This window comes from Hippocampus zosterae, chromosome 16 (genome assembly GCF_025434085.1).
Source record: "Hippocampus zosterae strain Florida chromosome 16, ASM2543408v3, whole genome shotgun sequence".
NCBI lineage: Eukaryota > Metazoa > Chordata > Actinopteri > Syngnathiformes > Syngnathidae > Hippocampus > Hippocampus zosterae.
This window is the reverse complement of record NC_067466.1, coordinates 19,866,520-19,892,514: the sequence shown is the minus strand read 5'-3', so window position 1 is coordinate 19,892,514 and position 25,995 is coordinate 19,866,520. Positions and strand designations below refer to the sequence as shown.

The 25,995-nt window shown below is 53.6% G+C and overlaps 3 protein-coding genes and 2 long non-coding RNA genes across 6 annotated transcripts; 2 read left to right on the top strand and 3 right to left on the bottom strand.

The window, feature by feature from the left end:
* Nucleotides 1–1,409: 1,409 nt before the first annotated feature.
* On the bottom strand, nucleotides 1,410–2,643 carry LOC127587980 (uncharacterized). Its single transcript, XR_007958931.1, has 3 exons — nucleotides 2,538–2,643; nucleotides 2,299–2,426; nucleotides 1,410–2,158 (listed from the first exon to the last, which is right to left on the bottom strand). It is a non-coding gene; the product is annotated as an uncharacterized LOC127587980 (long non-coding RNA).
* Nucleotides 2,644–4,976: 2,333 nt separating this feature from the next.
* On the bottom strand, nucleotides 4,977–7,841 carry LOC127589039 (uncharacterized). Its single transcript, XR_007959272.1, has 3 exons — nucleotides 7,387–7,841; nucleotides 7,112–7,234; nucleotides 4,977–5,196 (listed from the first exon to the last, which is right to left on the bottom strand). It is a non-coding gene; the product is annotated as an uncharacterized LOC127589039 (long non-coding RNA).
* A 4,196-nt stretch (nucleotides 7,842–12,037) lies between these two features.
* Nucleotides 12,038–17,884, top strand: LOC127588734 (von Willebrand factor A domain-containing protein 7-like). The gene is made up of 15 exons (XM_052047566.1): nucleotides 12,038–12,361; nucleotides 13,009–13,281; nucleotides 13,361–13,454; nucleotides 13,530–13,661; nucleotides 14,648–14,834; nucleotides 15,015–15,190; nucleotides 15,267–15,379; nucleotides 15,566–15,682; nucleotides 15,753–15,959; nucleotides 16,037–16,169; nucleotides 16,247–16,378; nucleotides 16,446–16,535; nucleotides 16,610–16,869; nucleotides 16,969–17,265; nucleotides 17,336–17,884. The coding sequence occupies exons 1-15, from the start codon at nucleotides 12,182–12,184 to the stop codon at nucleotides 17,741–17,743; spliced, it is 2,799 nt and encodes a 932-aa protein (XP_051903526.1). The 5' UTR covers nucleotides 12,038–12,181; the 3' UTR covers nucleotides 17,744–17,884.
* A 265-nt stretch (nucleotides 17,885–18,149) lies between these two features.
* On the bottom strand, nucleotides 18,150–21,903 carry coro6 (coronin 6). Of its 2 annotated transcripts, none has more exons than XM_052047571.1 (11): nucleotides 21,778–21,903; nucleotides 20,472–20,687; nucleotides 20,283–20,405; nucleotides 20,060–20,189; nucleotides 19,811–19,989; nucleotides 19,620–19,739; nucleotides 19,427–19,531; nucleotides 19,220–19,365; nucleotides 19,090–19,147; nucleotides 18,779–19,009; nucleotides 18,150–18,573 (listed from the first exon to the last, which is right to left on the bottom strand). In XM_052047571.1, exons 2-11 carry the CDS (start codon nucleotides 20,667–20,669, stop codon nucleotides 18,451–18,453), a joined length of 1,413 nt encoding a protein of 470 aa, XP_051903531.1. In that variant the 5' UTR covers nucleotides 20,670–20,687; nucleotides 21,778–21,903; the 3' UTR covers nucleotides 18,150–18,450. The 2 variants fall into 2 exon arrangements, with proteins under 2 accessions (XP_051903531.1, XP_051903532.1); XM_052047572.1 differs by having other exon boundaries at nucleotides 20,472–20,671; nucleotides 21,778–21,864.
* Nucleotides 21,904–22,729: 826 nt separating this feature from the next.
* On the top strand, nucleotides 22,730–25,220 carry nsrp1 (nuclear speckle splicing regulatory protein 1). Its single transcript, XM_052047573.1, has 7 exons — nucleotides 22,730–22,996; nucleotides 23,531–23,621; nucleotides 23,692–23,748; nucleotides 23,824–23,952; nucleotides 24,028–24,235; nucleotides 24,440–24,542; nucleotides 24,633–25,220. The coding sequence occupies exons 1-7, from the start codon at nucleotides 22,977–22,979 to the stop codon at nucleotides 25,093–25,095; spliced, it is 1,071 nt and encodes a 356-aa protein (XP_051903533.1). The 5' UTR covers nucleotides 22,730–22,976; the 3' UTR covers nucleotides 25,096–25,220.
* The last annotated feature ends 775 nt before the right edge of the window (nucleotides 25,221–25,995 follow it).

Genomic DNA, 25,995 nt, shown 5'->3' with positions numbered 1-25,995 from the left:
CAACTTGGTCTGTCTGTTTCTCCAGCTCTGCCGGGAGCAACACGCCTTTATTCAAATAACCAGGATCATTCTAATGACTGAGCTGGCTGATGAGCTGATCATCTGAATCAGGTGTGTTACACATGAAAGAGGTGGGAAAAAAGCAGGACATTGGCCCTCCAGGCCCAGACATTCCTGGAGTATGGATGAAGGCTGGTGCTCGGATTTGGGGGTTGCATTGTCAAATCGGGTTAGGATTAAGGGGCTAGCATTTTCTGGGTCAAGGTTTAGGATTACCATAAGTGTAGTTAGGGGGTGTAGGGGAGGGGGTCATGGTTTATAGGTTAGAGTACAAGGACAGGTATTAACATTGAAGGTTGGGGAATTAGGGTTTGTGTGAGGGGATTACAGAGAATGGCAGGGGTGTCCAAACTCGGTCCTCAAGGGACGCTTGTCCTGACCCTTTTCCAACTTTGCCAGGAGCAACACGCCTGATTCAAAAAAATCAGGATCGTTCTAATGCTGCTTCAGAGATTGCTGATGAGCTGATCATCTGAATCAAGTGTGTTGCAGCCAGGAGAGGTGGACAACGGGCCAGACAGTGGACCTCCAGGCCCGGGGCTCTGATGTGGGGGTTGCATTGTCAAAATCAGGTTAGAATTGGGGGCTAGCATTTTGTGGGTCAAGGTTTAGGGTTAATGTTAGTTTAGTTAGGATTCGTGTTTATAGTTAGGTTAAGGGGTGTAGGGATCACGGTGTAGAGGTTAGAGTACATGGACAGGTGTTGGCATTAGGGAATTAGGGTTTGGGTGTCCAAACTGTCCTCAAGGGACGCTTGTCCTGACCCTTTTCCAACTTTGCCAGGAGCAACACGTCTGATTCAAAACAATCAGGATCGTTCTAATGCTGCTTCAGAGATTGCTGATGAGCTGATCATCTGAATCAAGTGTGTTGTAGCCAGGAGAGTTGGACAACAGGCCGGACAGTGGACCTCCAGGCCCGGGGCTCTGATGTGGGGGTTGCATTGTCAAATCGGGTTAGAATTAGGGGCTAGCATTTTGTGGGTCAAGGTTTGGGGTTAATGTTAGTTTAGTTAGGATTAGAGCAGGGGTCACCAAACTTTTTGAGAGTGAGAGCTACTTCATATGTCCTGATTGTGTGAAGGGCTACCAAATTGATACGCGTCTGAAATAACATTTGTACAAATTAAATTTAATAATATTAGAACATTAGCTAGCTAGACGTATACTGTAGCTAGCTAGTTAGATAGCTAAATAGGTAGCTATAGAATCTATAATACTGCCCATGTTTGCATTTTTAAATCATAATTTCTACGAGCAAATCACAATCCTAGCACTGGCGGGCTACTGGTGTGGTCCTCACGGGCTACCTGGTGCTCGCGGGCACCACGTTGGAGACCCCTGGATTAGAGGGTTAGTGTTTATAGTTAGGTTAAGAGGTGTGGGGATCATTGTTTAGCAGCTACAGTACATGGACAGGTGTTTGCATTAGGGAATTAGGGTTTGAGTGAGGGAGATTAGGGTAAAAGGCAGGGGTCTCCAAACTCAGTCCTCAAGGGATGCTTGTCCTGTTTTCCAACTTCGCCAGGAGCAACACACCCGATTCAAATAATCAGGATCGTTCCAATGCTGCTTCAGAGATGGCTGATGAGCTGATCATCTGAATCAGGTGTGTTGCAGCCGGGAATGGACAACTGGCAGGACAGTGGCCCTCCAGGCCTAGGGCTGGACATTCCTGCAGTATGGATGAGGGTTAGGGTTCAAGTTTAATTTTAGGATTTAGGGGTTGCGGATTTAGAGTCTTACGGATGAATTGGGTTAAGGTACACAATATGTCAGGTTAAGGGGAGAATTAAAGGTTAAGATTTAACAATAGCTTAAGGATTATGGAGGTTAGCGTTCAGGGTAGGTGATTTGAGGGTTTTGGTTAGGAGTGAGGGTACAGGGTTAGGGTTATAGTTTACTGTTAAGGGTTGGTGAGGAGGTTAGCATACTGAGTGTGAAGATTTTATTGGAACAGTGCACATTCATCAACACAAGAATAAACAGCGGAAATGCGCCACATTTCCAAATGCTGGTTTGATGTAGCACACAACACATAAAACACGGACAGTGATGCAATCTGAGCCACTTTTCCCACATACACATTTGAAGCAGTTCTAGATGAAAGAGAAGTGTGTCATTTCAGTGACCAGAGATGTTATGCTGAATATGTGCACATGTTTGCAACAAGCCAAGTTTGAAAGTAAAGACAGTGTCCATTGACTGAAGAAAAAAAAAAATTGGTTCACTTCTGTACCTTAAATTTGTTTCATCGACAGTCAGCACTGACGTTCCTCTCCTCATTGACCTCTGCTCCACAAGCCAACCAGCCACACCAGCACAGACCGTCCAACAGCGCTGTCATCTCCACTAAATAGACCAGGCCTGTGAAAAAAAGCTCAATATGTGGACACGTCTGCAACAAGCCAAGTTTGAAAGTAAACAAGAGGTCCGAGTGTCCATTGACCAAAAAAAATTAAAGGTTCACTTCTGTACCTTAAATTTGTTTCGACAGTCAACACCGACGTTCCCCTTTCTCCTAATCCTCGGCTCCACAACCCATCCAGCCGCACCAGCGCATACCGTCCAACAGCGCCGTCATCTCCACTAAATAGACCAGGCCTGTGAAAAAGCTCATTACAGGTGCAACGAACAAGCACATGGGTTTGGATTAGAGGATTAAGCGTTAGGTAGTAAACACATACACCAAACCCCCGTATCCTAAAAGCGTCGACACACCAAACCCAAATCGCCTGTATGACGAACCGAACAGCCTGAATGCGTCATCGCATAACCTTAACACCCGACTATACTGAAACAAAATCCTTGTACCCTGACTCTGAACACCTAACCCTTAATGCCTATACATCTAACCACTGAACCCAAAAATTCTATCTGCCTTACTCCAATTCCTAACCCCAAACTCAAACCTCAAGGGTTAACCCTGAACATTGTGCCCTTACCTCAACCATAAACCCCTAACTGTCAACCCTCCAACTTTATCCCCCAATTCTACCCCTCACCACTTTAACCATACCCCAAATGCTTACTCTAAACTTCAACCGTAACCCTAATTTCCCTTTACCCTGAAACTCAGGGGTGTCCAAACTTGGTCTCAAAGGGCCGCTGTCCTGTCTGCTTTGCATCTCTCCTGGCTGCAACACACCCGATTCAGACGATCAGCTCATCAGGCATCTCTGAAGCAGCATTACAACGATCCTGATTATTTGAATCAGGTGTGTTGCTCTTGGAGGAGCTGGGAAACGGGCAGGACAGCAGCCCTTAAGGACAGAGTTTGGACACCCCTGGGTTTGAGGGTTTAAGGGAAATTAGGATTAAGGCTGAGGTTTAGAGTTAGCACTTGGAATATGGTTAAAGTGGTTAGGGGTTAAAAGTTAGAGGGTTGACAGTGTTAAGGGTTTATGGTTGAGGTGACGCAGATAGGCATCTTGTTTTATTAGAACGGTGCACACTCATCAACAAGAATAAACAGCAGAAATGCACCATACTTCCAAATGACGACAGTGATGCAATCTGAGCCACTTCTCCCGCATACACGACTGAAGCAGTTCTAGATGACAGAGGAGAGAATAGTGTCATTTCAGTGATCAAAGTTATGCTCATTATGTGAACACGTCTGCAAAAAGCCAAGTTCCAAAGTAAACAAGACAGTGTCCATTTAACGAAAAAAAAAAGGATTGTTTCACTTCTGTACCTTAAATTCGTTTCATCGACAAGTCAGCACTGGCGTTCCTCTCCTTATCCTAGGCCACACCAGCGTAGACCGTCCAACAGCGCTGTCATCTCCACTAACTGAAAAAAGCTCATGACAGGTGCAAGGAACAAGCGTCTGGGTTTGGAATTGGGTGAGGGGATTAGAGAAAGGGTTTTTGGAGGAGAGGGTTAACCGTTAGGTAGTTGGGGGATAGGGTTAGGTGTGAGAAAGTCAGCGTTACGGGTTGGCTTGAGCAGGTTTTGGGCTTACCGTTATGATTTAGGCTTAACACCCCTTTTTAACCTCAATCCTACCCTTTACCCCAACCTATAACACCCCAAACGTGTATTCTTTAGGGTTGCAGTGACCAACTGATCACATTTCAGAATGACCTCAAACCCTCTCACCCTTCCTCTAACCTCAACCATAACCCAACTTTAAACACTAAACCCATATCCTTCTAAAAGCGTGGAAACAAACCGTCTGCAAGCCAAACCCGAACAGTCCAAATGCATCATCCCATAAACCCAACACCCGAGTATCCTCAAACAAAATCCTTCAAACCCTTCCCTCTGAATGCTTAATCCTTAACGCCTATACATCCAACCACCTAACCAAAGATGCCTTTCTTCCTCACCCCAATTCTAACCCCCATCTCAACCCTCAAGTGTTAACCCTTAACATGGTGCCTTCACCTCAACCCATAACACTTTCAACCCTCCATCTTTTAATCCCTAATCCTACCCCTCTCCACTTTAACCATATCCCAAATGCTCACTCTAAACTAACCTTCATCCTAATTTCCCTTTACCCTTAAACCAGTGGTGTCCAAACTGTCGTCAAGGGCTGCTGTCCCGGCCGTTTTGCATCTCTCCCGGCTGCAACACACTTGATTCAGATGATCAGCTCATCAGGCATCTCTGAAGCAGCATTACAACGATCCTGATTATTTGAATCAGGCGTGTTGCTCTTGGGGGAGCTGGGAAACGGGCAGGACAGCCGCCCAAGGACAGAGTTCGGACACCCCTGGGTCTGAGGGTGCAAGGGAATTTAGGATTCAGGTTGAGGTTTAGAGTTTGCATTTGGAATATGGTTAAAGTGGTGAGGGGTAGGATTAGGGATTAAAAGATGGGGTTGACAGTGTTAGGGTTTTATGGTTGAGGACACGATGTTCAGGGTTGGCGCTCGAGGTTTGAGATTGCAGTTAGACATTAGGGTAAAGCAGATCGGCCTCTTAGGTTAGGTAATTATCTGTATAGGCATTAGAGGTTAGGCCTTCAGAGTAAGGGTTCAAGGGATTTTGTTCAAGAGGATAGGCAGGTGATGGGGTGAGGCGATAATGCATTCGGGATTACAGAACAGTTCACATTAAATCACAAATACAGTTAAGGCGGTGAGAGTTACGCATTTTGGCGCCTGGTAGATGAACAAATACTGCATCTGCAAGACAGAAACGAGCCAGGACCGTTGGTGTGAATTTACCACCCGTATGTACAAAACGAGGTTTTGGGGCAGTTCCCCGACTCACGTCGGTCTGGAAGAGCTGCAGACGCTGCTCTCGGATTTCCAAACTACCGCTTTGTGTCCAGCGTGCATCTTGTCCATCATACCATCAATCACGATGAACCTGCCCGTCTGACCAACGTCAGCGCTGGGGGAGGTGTAAACATCAGGCTTTGGTTTATTGGTCTCCATTATGAATGTAACTATTATTGATTTGTACGGACTTAATCATGCAGTTACATTCTTAACATTAGCCAGAGAAATATTTTGAAGCGCGGTGCCTGTAATGTACCTGCAGTGGACCACGATGGGCGCGACGGGCGGCTTGAGCGCCTTTGACTTTCTTGGAACTTGAGCATGCCGATGGGAGAGAAGGACACGCCGAAGTTGGGCCAGTTGGGCCAGTTGGTGAAATGGAGCGGCGTGACCACACGGGGCATCATTCGATTGCTACGAGATGGACAAAGTGTTAAGTGAAAATTGTTGCCCAGAACGAGCCATTCGATGCTTCTGATGTGTTGGACGTAGAACTTGCGTATGGTGTAATCCACCAGCACGTCCGAGTCCTCCACTGCCACGTGCCCGTAGGTCCAGCAGCCCCGATCCAGCCAGTGACAGCAACTGTCACACACGTCCTACATGGCAATGGACATCTTTCATTTTGTTTCAAATTGCAATTTCAGAGCCCTTGGAAAGTTCATTCTCCACCATCGCTTTGACTATTCCTCCATTTTTCTCTTGCCACTTGCAATGGCAAGGAATTTTAGATTAACTGAAGAAAATTAGGGTGAGACCCGAATTAAATTTTGGGGAGGATTGGGGGGGGGGGCCAGAAGTCCCTTTTATGCCGCCGTTTTTCCCCCCCCGTTTCGCTGCATGGCAACCACTCACTTCCTTCAGGTGCGCCAGAATAACAACCGCCTGCTCCCAAATCATCCTCCAGAGATCAGCCATCGTGTCCTCTTTGGACCTGGCACAACAAAAATCGTGTTTGTTTTTTGCAAAGCAACTCGAATCGAGTGAACATCAACTTACCTTGTGCTGCTGAGAATTTGTTCTTTATGGTGAAACCCTGTTCAAGGAAAACTTGGAAGAAAATCGAGCAATTATCAATCTACCACTCACGTCAATGTTGAAGGTGGCGTACGAGTGTTGGGGAGTCTGGCGATTGGGGTTAGGTTTAAGAATAGGGTCAGGGGTTCGTGTTACAGAATTTAGGCGTCGAAGTTTGAGTTATTCACTGTAAAATGTGAGAGCCCCTTCGGCCCTGCACAGCAAGCAGCGATAGCCGCCCTCTGCTGGTCAAACCTTGTCACTGCAACCTGAGAGGAATACAGATCACGGGTGTTCGAAGTTGGCGAGGGGTTCGTGTTACAAGTATACAAGAAACTGCGGCATCCTCTTATGGGGGGAGTGGAGATGAGGTTCGAGGTTAGGTGTTGGTTGAGCATGAGGATTGGGGTGTGAGGGTAGGCGTGTCCAACTCCGGGTCTTGAGGGCCACTTTTCTGCCCGTTTTCCAGCTCCGACGGGTGCAACACACCGGATTCAGATGATCAGCTCATCAGCCAGCATTTGAACGATCCTGATTATTTGAATCAGGCGCGTTGCTCCTGGGAGAGATGGAGAAACAGGCAGGACAGCGGCCCTTGAAGACCAAGTTTGGACACCCGTTTCTTGGGGTTTGGGGGTGAGTTAGTTGGCGGGAGAATCAGGGTTAGGGGTTTTGATTAGAGTTGGGATTCGGCAGTAAGCGTTAGTCTGTTCGAGTTAGGCATTTTGGCGCCTGGCAAATCAACGCATACTGCATCTACAAGGTGCAAAAGAGGTTTTGGGGCTGCGCCCCGACTCACATTCATCTGGAAGAGCTGCGGACGCTGCTCTCGGATTTCCAAACTACCGCTTTGTGTCCGGCGTAAATCTTGTCCATCATACCATCAATCACGATGAACCTGCCCGTCTGACTAACGCCAGCGCTGGGGGAGGTGTAAACATCAGGCTTGTCAACTTTGGTTTATTGGTCTCCGTTATGAATGTAACTATTATTGGGTTGTACAGACTTGATCATGTAGTTACATTCTTAACATTAGCCAGAGAAATATTTTGAAGCGCGATGCCTGTAATGTACCTGCAGTGGACCACGATGGGCGCGACGGGCGGCTTGAGCGCCTTTGACTTTCTTGGAACTTGAGCATGCCGATGGGAGAGAAGGGCACGCCGAAGTTGGGCCAGTTGGTGAAATGGAGCGGCGTGACCACACGCGGCATCATTCGATTGCTACAAGATGAACAAAGTGTTAAGTGGAAATCGTTGCCCAGAACGAGCCATTCGATGCTTCTGATGTGTTGGACGTAGAACTTGCGTATGGTGTAATCCACCAGCACGTCCGAGTCCTCCACCAATTGCCGAGCGAGTAGAGCAGCTGTCCATTTATCTAAAAGAGCAGCTTGTGAACAACGGAAAGGATGTCATTGCATATTCCTTGGCTGTGGATGAGAACGCTGAAGTTTGTGACGTTGCCCAGTTGTCAATTTTCGTCCGCGGAGTGGCCTCCAGCCTAAGCGGGACAGGAGTTTTTGGCTTTACATCCTCAGCAGTGGGTGCTGCGCAGTTTGCCCGTTTCCTCCCTGACATGGTGGCCCAGCTGCGCGTCCAGGCTGATCAAACAATGTCAAAGCTTTGGCAGCACATACGGTATGTGTGTGTGAACAACTACTTTCTTTGATGAAGCTGAACAAACACACAGAAGATGACTTACTGCTGAACACCTTCACTCAATTTTGAGGATTTGCTCAGCTCAGAGCCTGACCCCAAATATTGATGAACCTGTAGAAAAGATAAGACACCACCGAGTATCAGCCTCAGCCTCAAAGAAGTGAATATTACTGTGCAATCAGTGTTTTTACTCACTTCAAGTTTAAAAATTAAAGTATAATATTGGCTTTCACTGTATGTTACAGCAGAGACCAGCGGACTATTGAGTGCCGAGGCGCGCTTAGCTCGAGTGGCGTCGCTACAAACAAACTCAAACGCGTGTTCGTTCAATGTTGTCAGCAGGGGGCGTGGTATGCCGTCCACCCACTTCTCCCAACGCCACATTCAATTTTTTTTTTCGGTTTTAGCCCTAATGCGAGTTATGCTTAACGTTGGCCTGTGATCATTTTGGTGCAGTAAAACATTAAATTTAACGTTAGTTCAACTGGTGGTGTAGCCCATGATTGATGTTCTGCATGAATATATAGCAGTGGTGGGCCGTGCATTTCAACCGTAGGCCTTCAGTGACGTCACATACATGAACAATACAGGTTCGTTGGGCCGCACATCATTTCAGGAGCATTTCAAACCATCAAGTATGCATTCACAATTCAGAGCAATAAACTCAATTTACAGATTTTGTCCAAAATAAAAAGATTTTTAAAAATACTCAAAATGCCACCCAAATGACGCTGTGTGATCATAAACAAGTCTGTCCAATACATTGCGCAATGTGAAACAAGACACCAACCACACAACAAAACAAACTATTCTTTGAAAATAAAATGAACAGATCATTTGCATTTTGAGAATAGGCTATACAACGGCAAATAACTGAAAATGTTGTGTAGCTAAGATGGAATGAATTTTAGTGCACAAAGCCGACTACAATGCGCCATTATAAATTGCAGGCGGGCCGATCTATTTGATACATTCGCGCATCTTTGTCATTTTATTTCGTGACCGTTAATACCAACGAAATAAAATAAGCAATGTAAAATGGAATTCATTTACTCACCAATGTAGTGCCTGTTCACTGAGCAGCAGATCTACGCGAGTGTCCCCAAACGTTTTGAAACGCACCATACGTAGCTTGTAAGTGCCGGCCGTGCTCTGATGTTTCCTTGCTGCCTTGGTAAAACAACTTCGTTTGGGAAATCCAGTGGAAGGTCAGTCTTGAAAATTGTGTGGAAAGTAGTCCCGCGACCAGATCAATGTCTTCTCCTTCGGCCATTTTGGGTCAAAATGCAGCAACAGGTCCGTCTAGCAGGCGCTCTTCCAATCACCGAACGCGCACGGCCAGTGTCGCCGTAAGCCCTTCTAGCTGGCCCCGGTACGCACACTTGTGATCCGATTGGCCATCGCAAGCCGACTATGCCCGTTCATTTACAGCGCACAGGGTTTCATCTGAAGGCCCCGTGCAAGTTTAGTTGACCACGCAACACAAGCTAACTGAAATATGATTGGTTAAAAACTCTACCATAATAAATAAGTTATTTGAGTGTCTTTTAATGTCATTTCAAATAACATTGAAAGCCACTCAACTAGGTGGAAATAATATGACTTAAAGAATACAGAGAATAATTTGGTTGACATATAAAAATTATAAATTAAATGCATGTTACTCTCAGAAAAGTAAATTTAATAAATTTACTTTTCTGAGTTTAGGCCAGCAGAGAAGGCCTTGCTGGCCCTGACGGGACGCCACTGATATAGAGAACATCCCAGAATCGCGTACACCCACTTAAAAAAAATCCCCACTAGACCAGTGGTTGTCAGCTAATATCCAGATTCATTTTAGGCAATTTTTCCTCAACTTTCATGAAAATGTGAAAATCCGGAATTCGCTGCCTGTTATTTACAAGATTTCACTAACCGCATCACACGCAGCAGAAACGACTGCGCAAAGAATAATGATGGCGGCCATGACGAACTGCGGCCTCACGCCAGTAACACAAACGACCAAATGAAAAACGCCACCAACAACTATAGACAGTAAAACCGACAAGAAACAAACAGTGGCAGCAACACACGGTATGGCGGGAGCGACGGTGAAGTCGCTTTCGGTCTCCGACATGACTGCGCAACAACAAGCACTTTCGAGCAACTGAACGTGGAAAACTTTTCACTCGACAAAACGTCAATTAAGTAACAAAAAAAGCAAGGTGGACTCGGAACGAATCGCGGAACTAATTCAGCACACCACACAATAGAAAAAGAAAACCAAAGTGTAAATGTACAACAAACAACAAATGTAAATGTAAATCAAAGTGTGTAAATGTACGCGGACTATCATGGAGATGCGACTTACCACTGCGACTTCCTCGTAGCTCTGCCGGAGCCACGGCGGGAAGCTGGTGCCATTTTGTGGGCCGTTTGCGTCACTTCCGTCATCATTTATTCAACTTCACGTATCACTCCGCGACACGCGGAAGAACAAAGAAACACCCAAGTCATCCAACAGCTAGTGATTACACGGGAAGAAATTCTTTCTCACGCCATCGTTTTTTGGGGCTGCTGCGAAAATGCCCCCGAAGTGAGCAGAAAGTGGGTCCTCCATACGCTTGGATGGGAGGGATGCAATGGCGCGGCGCGCCCACTCGAGGGAGCCAGCCACATTCAGTCCTTCGGAGATGATGGTTTTCATGTTTTCGATGCTAAAACATCCAAACTAAAAGGGCCGCTGCCCTGCATGTTTTCCAAGCCTCCCCGTTGCAGCACACCCGAATCAAATGATCAGATCATCAGCGTGGTCTGCGGAAGCCTGATATTGAACCTGTTCATCAGTGATCATTTGAATCAGGTGTGTTGCAACAGGGAGACTTGGAAAACATGCAGGACGGCGGCCCTCCGGGACCGGAGTTCGACACGAGGATCATTCGTGTGACTGCAGCCCCGCGATGCCTTGGAGTCGTTGAACAGTGCTGCCATGCGGACCGGGATGAGGTTCACCTCTGGAGGACCTTCGCCGTTCTAGGGTGGCAGCTTTATCGTCCGTCTGGGATTTGGCCTCTCCGCGGCATCATTGAGGGCCGTACGCTCCTCGCCATATTGTGCTTCGAGCGAGTGGGTGATGGTGGGGGCCGGGGGGGGGGGGGAGTGGTACACCCCTGGATGTTCGCTGCCCTTGAGGGCGTAGCTCCCTCCCCACCCGATCGGACAGCATTTGCCCCACCGCTTACGCTGGGCACACGATTGCCGTTCTTCTCCTGAAGTCATAGGTTGAACTGTTCAATCGCTATGATAATGGTTTGCATGAGCGGGTTCTCCGAAGACCGGAGAACCCGCATTGCTGAGAGTACAAGAAGCCGCTTCATGCATGCCGAAGATCGACGCGGTTGCCCGCAGATCCCGGAGAGGTCACCAACTGAGCCGATAGACGATAAGCTGCCGGTTGCGTCGGAGTGAGTGTCCCGCAGAAGGTGAAGGGAGGGGGAACAAAAAGAGGAACAAATGACACGAGGGACACTGGAACACCTGCAAATAGAAGGAGAGAAGCTCAAAAGTCACAAAAGTCGGTGCACGGCAGTCACAGAGCCCCTTCTTGTATCCGCACATACCCGCTTGACTATATTTGGGATATTCGGCTAGTTAGGACTCCGTTGATTACATTCGAGAAGGTTCCCTCGGATGTGACGCCGACTTCACCGTTATCAACGTGGACCCGGGCAGGCAAACTGGACAGCATGTGTGAGACGAACACGAAAACAAACCAATAGGGGCGCGCTCTGGGCGATTGCCGTTTTGCTTGCAATGCAAATCAAATGCTTTTCGGATTGGCTCCGGATAGCGCAGTTGGTCAATCCGATTCCTTGCGCGCATTCACAGAGCGCATCGAGTAATCACGCTTCCGGTCGAGGATGACGTGAGTCAGATCATCGCGACGCTCCGAGAGCGCAACACAAAAGGCCAAAAATTCTCAGCATCGGCCTCACCAAAGACCGATGTTGTCATAACACAAGCAACAGGTCCAACAGGTCCCGCACGGGCGGCCCAGCCTCTTTCCTCGCGGCGCACTCTCTGTCGTCATTCCCTTTAACCGCACGGAAAAGCCGTCAGACTTTCAGAACGACTCCTCTTCCGACTCGCCGAAAGAAGGAAAGCTCGAGGAAGGCGACCGTCGACTGGGCCAAACTCGCCTTTGCTTTTTCAGGACAGGTTGAGAAAACATGTCGCCCGTTTTGGGGCTTTTGGGCGTCCTGCTGCTTCAAAGCGGAGCTCGGGGATTTGGAATTCTGCCCGGAGATTCAAAGAGTCACCAGGAGATCACGGAGGAAGCCATTTTGAACGTCACCGTTCAAGTGTGCCGCGCGCTGGCCGAAGCCGAGGGGAACGACTTCGACCTTCCCGTGAGACCCCTTCTCGCTTCGGTGCCGTATCTGTCGCCGGTCCATGCCCCCCAAAAAAAGGCCTCTCCATTTGCTGTCGGAAAGCGATGAGACGGAGGCCTTTCGCTCTGCCGCTCAACATCCGGCCCAATAAGGTGTCCGAATCAAGCGTCGGCTTTCTCGTCAAACGTGCGACAAGTCATATCGATGTACATTCACATCGGAGCCGCGTCTGGCTTTCCCTTTGAAAGCACCCGGCGGAACGTACGCGCGGCGGTCACGGCGCCGCTGTCGGCTCCGACGATGGAGCCCGGCGGCGCACGACGAGACGCGCATCCACGTCACGTTGCGCACGAACCGTGCGCTCTGACTTTGGCAAAAGGGATCATTTGGAGGATTTGGCGACGCGGATGACGGACGCCGGCTTTGGGGAGGGACGACGCTCCTCTCGGGATGGATAGGGGCTGGCGCAAAAGGCCACCGGGATGGAAGGGGGTCTGAGGGAGGCCTTTGGCGTCAAGCTTGAGAAGTCAAGCCGAAACAAAAAGATAGCGATAAAAAGATAGCGATAGCGGCGATAGCGGGCCCCCCGCCATCGCCGCGCTCCTTTCTCGTTACCCTCGGCGAAAAGATGCAATCCTTGTGCCTTGTGCGTTTTGTGCCTGCAGTCGCAGCCATTCACCGCCTCGGGCGTGGCCGCCGCCTGCCGGGCCCAAGGCTCCGTCAAGAGCTTCCAGCGAGCCATCAGCTCCATCACGTTGCGCAACGTGCGCGTGGACCTGTTGGAAGCGCTCGACCCCCGCTTCCACTTCGACGACGAGACCTTCGTCGGCGGTCGAGACATCATCACCACAGGCCTGCAGATGGTCAAGGCCGAAAACAAGCAGCAGAACTTTGAAGCGGCTCAGGACAGCCTGGGCGAGACCCTCCACACGCTGCAGGTTTTCCCCCAGCCGCCTCCGTGGCGCCTCTTTACAACTGGCGGCGAGCTAACTTCTTTGGTTTCCCTTCGACTCGAAGGATTTTTACAGCCACAGCAACTGGGCGGAGAACGGCAACACGCTTCCAAATTCCAACCTGATCAGAGCCAACACCAGCATCGGCAACCTAGCGGGTAAGGCCGCTGCGGGAAGGCCGCGGCGGGCGCCGGCAAGCGCGGCTCACGGCCAACGTGACCGTTCCGTGGCAGATGAGAGCAGGGCAACCTGTCGCAGCTGCGACGGCGATGACTGCAGCAACAACATCCTGGAGGACATCGCCCGGGATCAGATCCTGACCACGGGATATTTCGCAATCATTCCCGGGACCAGCAAGCCCAGCGGTAAGGCGGACCCTTTGGCCAAATCACGCGCAACGCGGCCGCGACTCGGGGGCGGGGACGCCGATCGGATGTTTCCCTGCGCCTACGTGACATGGCGCTTGTCCACTTCCTGGTTCAGAATGGCTTGAATGTCGAAAGGGAAAAAAAACAGGCCAACTGGCCTCACTCGCGCGTCGAACGGTTCAAAGGGCGTGCGCCAGTTCTGCGCAGATGCAAAAGCTCACCCGCGTACCGCTCGCTTCTCTTCTCAGGGTCATTTTTGCCATGGCCGACTCCCGCGTTTGCCCATGAAAAGGGGGGGTTGCGTTTGACGCAGCAAATGGACAAGAGTAGCTTGGGAATCGTCGGCGTCTTTCTCCCGCATTCAAAAAGTCGCGTTGGTCGACGGGGCAAACGAAGCAGAAACTGAGCGCGGGCCGTCTAACCCAGGTGTCAAATGTCGTTCGTTGATACCGACGCCGCACCGAATCGCCGAGCGCGGCAAACGGACCGAGAGGGGATAAACCGAGAGACGAGAATGAGGCGGGTCCATGGGCGCCGCAAAGTCACGGAAGCGAACGGGTCAGACGCATTTGCGGCCGAGAGCGGAAGGAAGCCGGAGAACATTTGCGCTTGTCGGAGTAACATGGTCGGCGCCGCTCCTCCAATCGGGAGCGCATTTGGCACAATTCCACCCAAAGGCCGCGGCCGTTGGGGGAATTTCAAAGCTTGGCGCTCGGCGGTCAACTCACCCAAAGGCGGTCGCTGCCGGAATATCGCTGCCGAGTCTCTGGAGAGAAGGCGCTCGGTCCAAACGGCGAGGCGGCAGCTGGAAAAAGACCACAAAGGCAGTGAAGGGAGGAAAAAGCCGCGCTTTGATCACAATTGGCGGCGTGAGGGAAGGAGGGCGGAAGAAGGGCGGAAGAAGGGCGGAAGAAGGGCGGAAGAAGGGCGGGCTTTTCGCGGGCGCTCTTGGGATACGAGGCCCCACGCTGTTTGTCGGACAGGCAAGTGCAGTCACGGAGGAGCCTTGGACCTGACCAGCAGAATTGAGCCGACCGGCGGGATCAACAAGGACACCTTTGACTCCGAGCACGGCTTCCTGCACTCCGAGGCGGCCGCTCTGGCCACCATGGCGACCAGCGAGATCCTGGAGAATGTTCGACAGGCGGCGGGAAATCAACCCTTCCTCCAGTACGCCCATCTGAGCCATGAGACGCGCAGGCGCAGGCGCAGGCGCAGGCGCAGGCGCAGGCGCAGGCGCAGGCGCAGGCGCAGGCGCAGGCGCAGGCGCAGGCGCAGGCGCAGGCGCAGGCGCAGGCGCAGGCGCAGGCGCAGGCACGCACGCTGTCAAGCTTTGATGTGCTTGATCAGGATGTTGGGCATCTCCAGAGGATCCGGGAAAGCTCTGTGTTTCGTGATCGACACCACGCAGAGCATGGGCGACGATATCGCCGCCGTGCAGAGCGCGGCGGCCTCCCTCATCGACGGCCAAGTGGGAACCGACGACGAGCCCTCGGCCTACATTCTGGTGCCCTTCAACGATCCCGGTAGGGGTGCGGAGCGGGAGGCGACGGCTCTCGGCTTTCCACTCTGACCCGGAACGGCTCTCTGCGTTGGCTTCAGCGTTCGGGCCGCCGATTAGGACGAGCGACCCGGAAGCCTTCAAGAACATCCTCGACGATCTGACGGCGAGCGGCGGAGGAGACGACGAGGAGCCCGCTCTCTCGGGCCTTCAGGTACGCTCGCCGGCATCCGTGATATTCTTTCAAAGACGAGCGACGCCGCGAAGCGGAAACGCCACCAAATCTCTGCGCACCGAACGCCCGACGGAGCCCTTTGGACGGCCCGACGCTTGCGATTTGCCAAATCCCCCAAAAGGGGGAAACCGTCACGCCTTTTGTTCTCTTCTTTCCCACGTCAAGTTGGCGTTGAGCAACGCTCCCCAAAGCTCGGACATCTTCCTCTTCACAGATGCGCCGGCCAAAGACCCACAGCTCAAGTCCACCGTCATCGCCCTCATTGAGCGGACTCAGTCGGCGGTGGGCGCGCCTCGCCGGATCCTCCCCGATGACGCACGCGTGACAATCAAAGAGGCCTTCCTCCGTGCAGGTGTACTTCCTGATCACGCAAACGGCGGCCAACAGTCGGCGCCGGAGGCAGCTGAGCCGCCCTCAAGCGTCCGGCAGGATCGCCGAGTCGGACGCTCGGCTGTACAAGGAGCTGGCCGAGGCCGCCGGAGGTCTGGTGGTGCAATTGAGGCAGGACGAACTCCAGGAGGCCACCGGAATCGTCGGGCAAATGTCCAGCGCCTCTCTGGTTGCGTCCACGACCTCGTCGGCGGGCTCCGAGCGTCAACGCGCGTCAACCTCGGCGTGTCCGATTGCTTTTCTTAGGTGACGCTGCTGCGGGCGTCCAGGACTGCGGGACAGAACGGAGACTTTGCCTTTGCGGTTGACGAGACCGTCGGCGATCTGCGACTTCTCCTGACGGGGCCTTCTTCTCGCATCACCGTCACCGACCCCCAGGGTGAAACGCACACAAAAGCCGACACAAAAGCGCTCTTTCTCGTTGACGACAACGCGTTGCGCCGTGTGTCTTGACAGGCGTGGAGCAGGTGTTCACTACCATGTCCTTACAGCCGGTGGGAAACTTACAAACTTTGCAACTGGATTCGCAAGTGGGAAGGTGGCAAGTCACGGTGGAGTCGGCAAACGCGTTCACGCTGAAGGCCGTCGGTGAGCGCTCCGCGCACGGAAAGCGAAGGAAGCCTCTATTTGTCGGCTGAACGGTTCTACTTTCAAGGTCGGAGTCCCGTCGACTTCCTGTTTGACTTTGTGGAGTACGTACCCTCCCGAAACACATTCGACGTCCTCGACACGCGTCCTTCGGCCGGTAGGAAATCTGCCGCCTCCGCGAGCCCGAAAGGCGGCCAAGGCCTTCCCGCTGAAGCCGACTTTCCTTCCGAGGTACCAACGGGAGCCTGCTGGTGACGCTGACCGACGCCGAGGCGGCCGACGTCACCCGGGTCACTCTGGTCGAGGTGGCGGGATCGCCGGAGGTTCCGGGGCAAGTGGAGCCCCAGGGGCGCGGCCGCTACCTGGTGCGGGTGGAAAGCGTGCCGTCCGCGCCCTTTGTGGTGCGCGTGGAGGGAAACGCGGTGAACGCCGACGGCACTTTCCAAAGGCAGTCGCCGACCAGCTTCCGGGCGTCCAACATAACCATCCAGGCGAGTGCGCCGGGCGGCGCCGTTCCGGCAAACTTCTGGCAAATCGCACGGCACAAATGGTTGTTTTTTTTTTTTTGGTGGGGGGCGGGGCGCGTTTAGGCCAAAGCGCCGCGCAACCTGGTGCCCGGGACGCCCTTGTCGGTGCCCTTCGCCGTGACGGTCAAAGGAAGCGGAGGGAACGTCTCGATCCGGGCCACCGCCAACGACCCGCTCTACACCGTCACCGCTCCCAGCACCCTCCCGGCGGCGCCGGGAGCGAGCGCCAACGGCACGGTGACGCTGTCCGTGCCGCTCAACACGCCGTCCGGCACCACCGTCACGCTGGTGATCGAGGCGGAGGACCCCGGAGTCGGCGACGTCAACTACGCCGTCCTCAGGATCTCCGTCCTCAATCCGGTGGGTGGCTCGCCGGTCCCGTTGCGCGCGGCCGGCAAACATCCGCCGACCGCTTGCCGTCCCGCCGCAGGTGAGCGACTTCACGCCCCCCGCGTGCGAGGTGCTGTCCGCCGTCAGGTGCGTGCGCAACTCCAGCGCGGCGTCGTGGCACCTGTTGGTGAGGGTGAGCGACGGCCCCCAAGGGACGGGCGTGGAGCGGGTCAGCCTCGCCCGAGGCAACGGAACGCTGCACCTCAGACCGGCGCCCGACGACCAGAACGTCACCTTGGCGACCTACGACGCCTTGTGCAAGTGGCCCGAGGTGGAGCTGCAGGTGGTGGACAACGTGGGCAACAGCGACACCTGCTCCTTCGACGCCTTCACCGCCACCAGCGGCGGCGCCGGCGGCCACGCGGCCTTTTTCCTCACCGGCGCGCCCCTCGGCTGGGCCGCGCTGGCCCTGGCGCTCCGAGTCCTGCAGAGTTTGAGCGTGCGCTAAAGTCCCTGGGGAGGGTGGGGGGGGGCGCTCCGCAGTTGCGGCCGCGGCTTTCGTAGCGCGAAGGTGTGTCCGTTCCTTGAAATTTTCCCCCCTCGGGGGCAGCGTCCAATCAGTGTTGTGTGTGTGTGTGTGTGTGTGTGCGCGCGTCAAGGTTTGGGAAAAAAAAGAACAAAAAAGCCTGCCCGTGTCCCATAAGCAAGGCTTTTCCCATCACGCGCGAGTTTGACCTCTGCGGTGGATGTCCACTTTTGGAAAAATGGCTTCTGACCGATCCACTTTCTGAAACGATGAATTTGTCGGCGCGCTGCCGAGTCGATGGAAACGCTCGATCGCCGGAAGAAATGCGTCATGTAAAACTGAAGCCCACATCAACACTTGTGAAGAATCTGTAAGCAAAAGCCTCCAGCAGATTAAAAAAAACAACAAAAAACATTTATTTGGACTCTTGCACAGGACGTGACATTTTGGGACAAGCGGGAGCCATTTTCTTTCCTTTGTGTCTATTTACATGTCAGAAAGGGTGGCGGGCAAATTGACGGCTCGTCTCCTCTGGCGGGAAGCCCTTTGTCCCCTTTGGTTGGCTTTGGCGCGTCCCTCCGACCCTCGAGCCTCGCCCCCGTTTGGACCGAAAGCAGCGACGACTGCGGGAGGAAAGGTCGGTTACGTTCACGCCTCGACGGATCGCGTCGCGGCGCGTCCCCACCTCGTCAGGCCGTGCCGTTGGCGTACTGCGAGAGTTTGCTCTCCAAGTCGCAGATTCTCTTCTCTTGAGACAACACGGTGGCCTTCAGGTGCCCGATCTCCTCCAGCAGCCTCTCCAGCAGCTGCGGCTGCGCCGGGAGACGCCGGGACGGGGGAGAAAGGAGACGGGTAGGTCAGCGAAGGAAGGAGAATTGAACAAAAGTCAAAGTGGAAGGCCGGGAACTCGGTGCAAAGACCAAAGAAAGCAAGAATGCGATGGGAAAAGCCAAAAGCGCCGCGGACGTGGCGGACGAAGCTTTCTTCCTCTTTTCAGGGCAAAAATCAAGGACTGACCGGTAGGCTGGCGGCGTCGCACGTGGACACGCTGCGGCGGGGGAGGGCGGCCCTGGACTCCGGCAAGTTCTTGCGGGACACTTTGAGCTCGCGGCTCTTGGGCGGCACGTAGCCTTCCTTCAGGGACACCAGCACGGGGTCTCGGTCCAGGCCCTCCAGCCACTCGTCGGCCTCCATGGCGGGCTCCGGGCCGGCCGTGTCCGGGTACAGGTCGTCCTGGAAGAGGTCCGACTGCCCGCCCGAGGGTCGAGCCGTTCGGCCGCTTTGACCCGGACTCTGCGCGCGTGCGCGGGGCCCGGGCCGGGACTTACCTTTCGGGGCACGGTCATGGTGATGGGCTCGCACTTCTTGTCGTGCAGCTTGTACAACCTTGACGCAAACACGGCGGCGGGATTGGCGGGGATCGCCGGCGCCGCGCGTCGGCCGGTCCGACGGCCTCACCTGGCGATCTCGCACTTGCTGACGTCCACGCCCCTCTTGGGCATGAAGCCCATCCCCCGCTGCGGCTCTTTGCTGCTGAAGGTGTTGAGGTAGTGCACGTAGGGGGGCTCCTCGGTGATCTCGAAGTAGCGGATGCTGCTGTCTCCCTGCGCACGCCACGCCGTCAAGCTACGCCGTCAAGCTACGCCGCCCGAGGACCTTCGTTACCTTGCCGCACAAGTAGACCATGTTGGCGTCCGGGTCGTAATACGGCAGCAGGACGCCGTTGCTCGTGTCCAACTCCAACAAGGCCACGGGCTCCTCAAAGCGGCTCTGACAAAGACAAAGAGCGCCTTTCGCCGCCGGCGCTTTGGTTCGCGACGACCGAGCGGCTTCCGGGTCCCGTCGAGCGGACACCTACCGGGTCCCAGAGTCCCAGCTCCCTCTGGCTCATCCGGGTGAATCCCGTGGTGAAGATGTTGCCGTCCCTGGTGAAGATGGCTCTCATGGGCCGGATGCCCTCGTGAGGAGCCAGGCGTTCCTGGGGGGGGAAGGGGGGGGGCATTAACGACGGCCTCTGGGATGGGGGGGGGCTCCGCTCGCGCCACTCACCGCCACCACCTCGGCCTTGCGGGGGTCGCAGACGCGCAGGCGGCGGTCCTTGCAGGTGGTGCAGAACAGGCTTCCGTTCCTGTTCCAGCTGATGCTGTAGATGAGGTCCGGGTGGTCGTCCATGGAGATGAGCGGCTCCCCCGTCGCCACGTTCCACACTATGATCAGGTTGTCGCTGGCTGCAAAGAGAGCGGCCCGTTTGCAGGCGGCCGCGTCCAGCGCCCGCTCGGGCGCGCGTGCGCGTCGTACCCGCGGTGAGGAGGACGTTGCGCGCGGTCGGGTGCCAGCTGACGATGCCGACGCGCTTGGAGTGACCCTCCAGTACCGCCACGGGCTCGGTGAGCGGCCGGACCAGCGAGCGATCGGGAATCTGCCACACCTGAGCGGAGCGCCATTTCGCTCAACCGATAGCGTTACGGTCCCGACGCGCCGCCACACGCGCGCCAAGGCTCCGGATGAGGTCGCCGCTTACCATGGCGCTGCAGTCCTCCGAGCCGCTGGCCAGTACATTATCGTCGTGGGGACACCAGTCGATATCTAGCACGGGTCCGGAGTGGCCGATGACCAGAGGGGAGTTCTTGTCCACGCGGCCCATCTGCGGAACACGCCGCGCCGCCGTCAAGGTCGGGGCCCGCAACATTAGGAACACAGCCGCACCGACCTTGGCGAGAGGAATGACCAGGAAAGCGCCGCCCCCGCCGGACTCCACGATGACGGCCAGGAACTTGGGGTTGACGGCGCAGAAGGAACTGTCCCACGTCACCTTGGAGACGCGGATGTCGTCGTAGCTCTGCTCGGCTTTGACGGTCTGGCCGAAGACGTGGCGAAACTTGCTCTGCCGCACGATGCTGCGACTCATGGCTGCAGGGGGCGGAGACTGAGGAGGGGAAGGAGTCACGGACGACGCCGTCGCAAAAGCCCGTCGGCGTCGCCGCCTGCGTGTATCGAGCTCCTTCCGGGAGCTTCGCCGACGCTTCCTTGCGTCCGACGACAACGGCTGCAAGTTCGCGTCCCCTCGGACGCGAGAGTCGCTTTCTTTCAAAACCGCGCCTCTTTTGTCAGGGGGTCCAGTTGAGATCTCGGCTGCCATCTCAACCTTGGACTGGCAAGCCACAGCGAGCCAAATGATGTCTCCGAACACCCTCTCCCACCTAGATGCGCTCCGCGAGGCGCCGAGCGTTCAAGATCAGGCCGTATCGGCGCCTGTTCGAGGTCGGGCTATTCATAGACGATTGTCACACGTGACCTCAACGCCGCAAGAACGCAGAAGCAAGTCTTACGTGGGCCAAAAACAAGCGCTGAAAGCATCCTGCGACATTTCATGTCTCAAAAGGCTTTGCGGCGTTCCGCATCCAAGCTTGCGCCGTTCAGCAAGAGTTCATCCGACATTGCGCACGTCCACTTCCCCCGGCGGCCGGCGGATGCGACGATGGCGGCTTTCTTGGCGTGGCGAGTTGCCGCTCTTTGCTTTGAGCGCAAGTGAAACGCGACATTTGCGCGTCGACGCGACTCCATTCGGGCTTGGGGAAAAGGCTCGGGCGGGTCTGGAGTTTGCTCCTCCCCCTGTCCCACGTGGGCGAGCGCCCCCTTCCTAATTTAGCCACGCTCGCGCACGGCCGAGCCGCCCCGGCGGACCTTCGTCCGAAATAGTCTGGGGACTGAGCTGCTCCACGCCCACACGCAACTTGAGCGCACATTGGGCAGAGGACGACATCAATCCAAAAGCTTCCTCGCTTACCAAGTCCGCTTGATTTCTTTCACTGACAAAAGCATGTCGGAGGGCTTCACGTGCCCATAGTAGGACCCCCCCCCCCCTCAAAAAAAGGAACATCAGCCTATGTGGACTCCCAGACAGACAGGCCAAAGAAAAAGTTGCAATTTGGAAAAATTTGCCCCTCGGCACAGCCTTTGCCCACCCCAGATTTGTCACACACGCATGCTAAGGTGGCCCAAAAAAGAAAGCTCACCTCAGGTTTTGGAGAGAGCCCTCTTTCCCCGTCTGCTTGAGGTTCTGGTTCGTCGAGCGCTGCCTGGCGCAGGCCGGCTGAGACAACTGCGTGTGTCCTCCCCCACACAAAGACAGAAGGGGGGGGGGGGGGCGACGACCGCATGAGCAGGGGTGACGGGGGGTATTAGGTGACCGTCTATTTTGGAACGAGCGGACGTCACCGGAAGCGGGGTGACAAGGATCTTGATGATTTGAATAAGGTGCGTTGCAGCCGGGAGAAATGGCAAACGGGCGGGACCGAGCTTGGACACCCGTGCTCGAAGAACGGGATGAGTCACAGAGGCCAAGAAATCCACGTACAAAGCAAAAACAACGGTGTGGTTCAAGTCAACTTCCAAACAACTTTCCGTCATCCGTGACCAAATGAGCGGTTCCGAACTCATCGCCGGGGACGCCGGCTGCCTTCGGAGCGTGCTGGACTTCTTGAGCGAGAGGCTGCGAGACCGCATCTCCCCCGCTGCCCCCGCGTTTCCCTGAGCCCCCCCGTCCAGCCGGACCCGACGATATGCGAGCCCGAGCCGAAAGCGTCGCGCTCTCACCTACACGGAATGCATCAACCAAGTGATGACGAACAAATAATCACAAGGAGTTACAAGGTCAATTCCAAAACACCAAACCGCATTATTACACCGTTCACAAACACTTATATGATATTAAAATGCATATGCTATCCACATCAAGAGTGCATCATGCACTATCTCGTATTGGTAAGGCGCAAGTGTGCATTGCGCAGGAGTTACGCCGTCATCTAGTGACAAATTCTAATCAAACTGTCCCTACGCCTTCAAACTATTTCACACATCTTTGCGTTTCGTCACAAACTCGCTTGAACACCATCGCACAGCGACGAAGCAAATCGCGCACCCACCAGCTCACGCAGCTCGCCCCCCCCATCCCTTTGCTTCCAAAATACTGTGGCGCGCTCACATTTTAAGATCGGTTCGTTCACCAGTCACCATCCGCGGCAGTCGCACTTTCGTTACACGTTAGCAACCTCGTGTCAGAAGACTGGATGAAAATATAGACTTTGTTGTAAACCGATATTTATGGATATGCCCGCACTAATATAGCCTTGATTTATTATTATTTTTTTTTTACAATTAGCCAGGATTAAAAATTGGTCGAATCTGCCGCGAGCGTCGAATCCGAAGAGACAACATGGCGGTGCCAACAAAACAGTAAGTGCGAGCGAATACGCGAACGCACGAGTGGACGCTTAGGGCTAGGGTAGGATTTTTAAAGAGTTGAAACGGAAGACCGGACTTAATGACATACTCGCTACTTTCGTTCTTTTTGAAGCGTCTTGGAAATGGTTTACCGGCCCTGCCGCTAATCCAGCTCTTAATGTGCAAAACGCAGCACTGCAAAGAGGAGCTCAAGCAACAGAAGAAAAGGATCACAACAAACAAACGGCTTCGTGCCGTTCACTCTTCCTTTCAAGGGTCGTGTTTTTTTCCTTGAACGTTTGTTGCTTTCCCCCAGAAGCACGGGTGTGCAGTTGGGACTACGGTTGAAAACTAGCATTCATGCTAAGTGCGGCGCATTTGCACTGTTGTGTTGATGAATGTGCGCGATCCCAATGACATCGATCCAACAGATGCATTCACTTTTTTTTAAAGTTGTCACCTTTCAACCGAGAATTTATTTAAAAGTGCTCGTCAGAGTCACGGACCTTTCGGTCTTCATGACAATCCTCTTGTGCACTCACTCAGGTACGGGCTCATCCTGCCTCAGAAAAAATGCTTGACCAAGCCAACACGTCTCCAGAAACTTTCTGTGTTTGGCGATGACTCCGATGATGAGGTGGCACAATCAGTCCGCACCGTCTGTCGGTTTAAAAAGGCCATCTAAATGACTGCTTATTTTGAATCAGACGTCCGTTGGCGAGAGTCTGCAAAAAGAAGCAGCTAAGAAGAAGACGATGAGGCAGGTGAGGCCGAGACCGCCTCCTCTTTCCTTACCACGTGACGTGATTGACGGGCCGCCCATGGCCGTTTGCTTCCAGACTCAGCTGGAGATGAAGAAGGCCTTGGAGGAGGACAGCACCGTGTACGACTATGACACCGTCTATGATGAGATCCAAAGACAAAGGCTGGACAACAGTAAAAAAGTTTTGTCGGCGGCAGACAAGAAGGTTGTGCGGTCACTTAAACCGACCTGTGTTTTTTTTTTGGTACTCCACCGAGTGACTTTTTCTGCGCACTTGCAGCCCAAGTACATCCATCAGCTGATGAAGGCAGTGGATAGCCGCAAGAAGGAGCAGGAACGCAGGGAGGAGCGCAAGATCCAGAAGGAGCGCGAGGCTGAGGGCGGCCAGTTTGCCGACAAGGAGGCCTACGTCACTTCGGCCTACAAACGCAAGCTCGAGGAACAGAAGGACGAAGAGGAGCGCGAGAGGCACCAGGCTGCCATTGAAGGTCAGACTCGCTGCAAATTGCTCGCTTTTTTATTTTTTGACAATAAAAGCACATTTTGGGGGGCTTTGAAAGTCCCCCCCGGACAGAAATAACCCTTTACTCGCACTTGGGTGCTTCTGACGTATCACAAAATGCATCAAGCAACATTTAAAATAATATGACGGAAGCTCTATGAAGGAAGTCATTGTTTATTTCCCTCACCAGCCGCGTTGGACGTGAGGAAACAAAAAGACCTGAGCGGCTTCTACAGACATCTTCTCAACCAGACAGTTGGAGAGGAAGCCATCCCGGAACGCTTGGCCAACAAGTACGTCCGTCTGTGTCTTCAGCAACACACCGTAGCTTTTATATACACACACACTCTCATTTACATTCTTTTGTGCGGGCTCTTGTGCAGAAGTGAAAAGTCAGACGATGGGAGGCTTCCAGACACAAGCCAAGACAGAGACATGGCCCCAAGTCCCGGAAGCGACGGAGAGGACGCTCGCGAGAAGCGGCGCGGTTTCAGCAAGACGCCGCATTCCAAACGCCATTACAGACGCAGGTCGGCGTCGTCGGGCAGCGACGGCGAGCGGGACGCGCGCAGGAAGCGAGAGCCGGAGCAAGAACGGAGAGACCGAGAAGGCCAGAGTCAAAGAAGCGGACGCCGAGACGGGCCGAGGGAAAAAGACGGCGAGGGGAAGTCACACAAAGACTCTGGGGGAGAGGAAGAGAAGCCGAGGGAGGAAGAAGGCACCAAAGTCAGCAAGTTTGCCAAACGTTCCAACGAGCAGACCCTAAGCTCAGCCAGAGATCGATACCTCGCCCGCCAGATGGCGCGCTCGGCCTCCAAGAGCTACATCGAACGCGACGACGACTGACGTGGAGCGCCACCCCCGTCCGCCAATCAAGCAACAATATGACGACCCACTAGACCAGTGCGGTCGGTGCCCGTGAATCTTGTCCACATTGCATGGGAATGTTTTGAAAGGGAAGTAAAGATTGACAACATCAATACTGCCTAGTCTGATATGAATGACCTCACCCATGACCGGCCATTTTAGGGCATGTTCAACACCCTCATGCTGTTGTGGTCAATGAAGAATACATTGAAAGAATACACTTTTCACCAGGGGGAGGTTATTGCCCCCCCCCCCCTTCATATTCGGCAGTCGGCTGCAGAAATCGAAGCCCCCCGCCCCCCAGACTCCAAACAGCCGCTCGCGTTTTGAAAACGGGGGCACGGATGTCATCTGCTGACATTTGTGCATCTGTTGTTTCCAAGATCATTCAATTCATATTGCGCAAACGGAATCATCCCAACGTTTGCGCAGACCGCGACTGTAAACAAACATTTCTCTGAATTTCCACCCCAATCACAAAGGCGAAATTTCAAATCGACACTGCAGAAAATTGGCCAAAAAGAATAAATGTCTGCATCCCAATGCTTTGTTTTCAACAAAGCAAAAATGTCATGGTCGAGGCCGAAATCCAATTTCAATTGAAACAAGCTCTCTAAAGCACTAATTGATCATACAAATAGTTTAATAGCATTCATCAATGAACAGTCTTCAATTACCGACAGCGGGCACAAACATTTGGCCTGAATAATTTGGGGCCGAAATGGCAGCAAAAGCAAGTCAACGTGGCAAGCGGAGTCAATCTCCCAGCATGTAATTGGACAAGTAAAAAAAAAAATCTCAAAAACAGGACTTGTTTCCACACATTTTTATTCACTTGTACTGAAGCTCGGGCAAGGCACGTTGCAGAAAAAGCTTTCA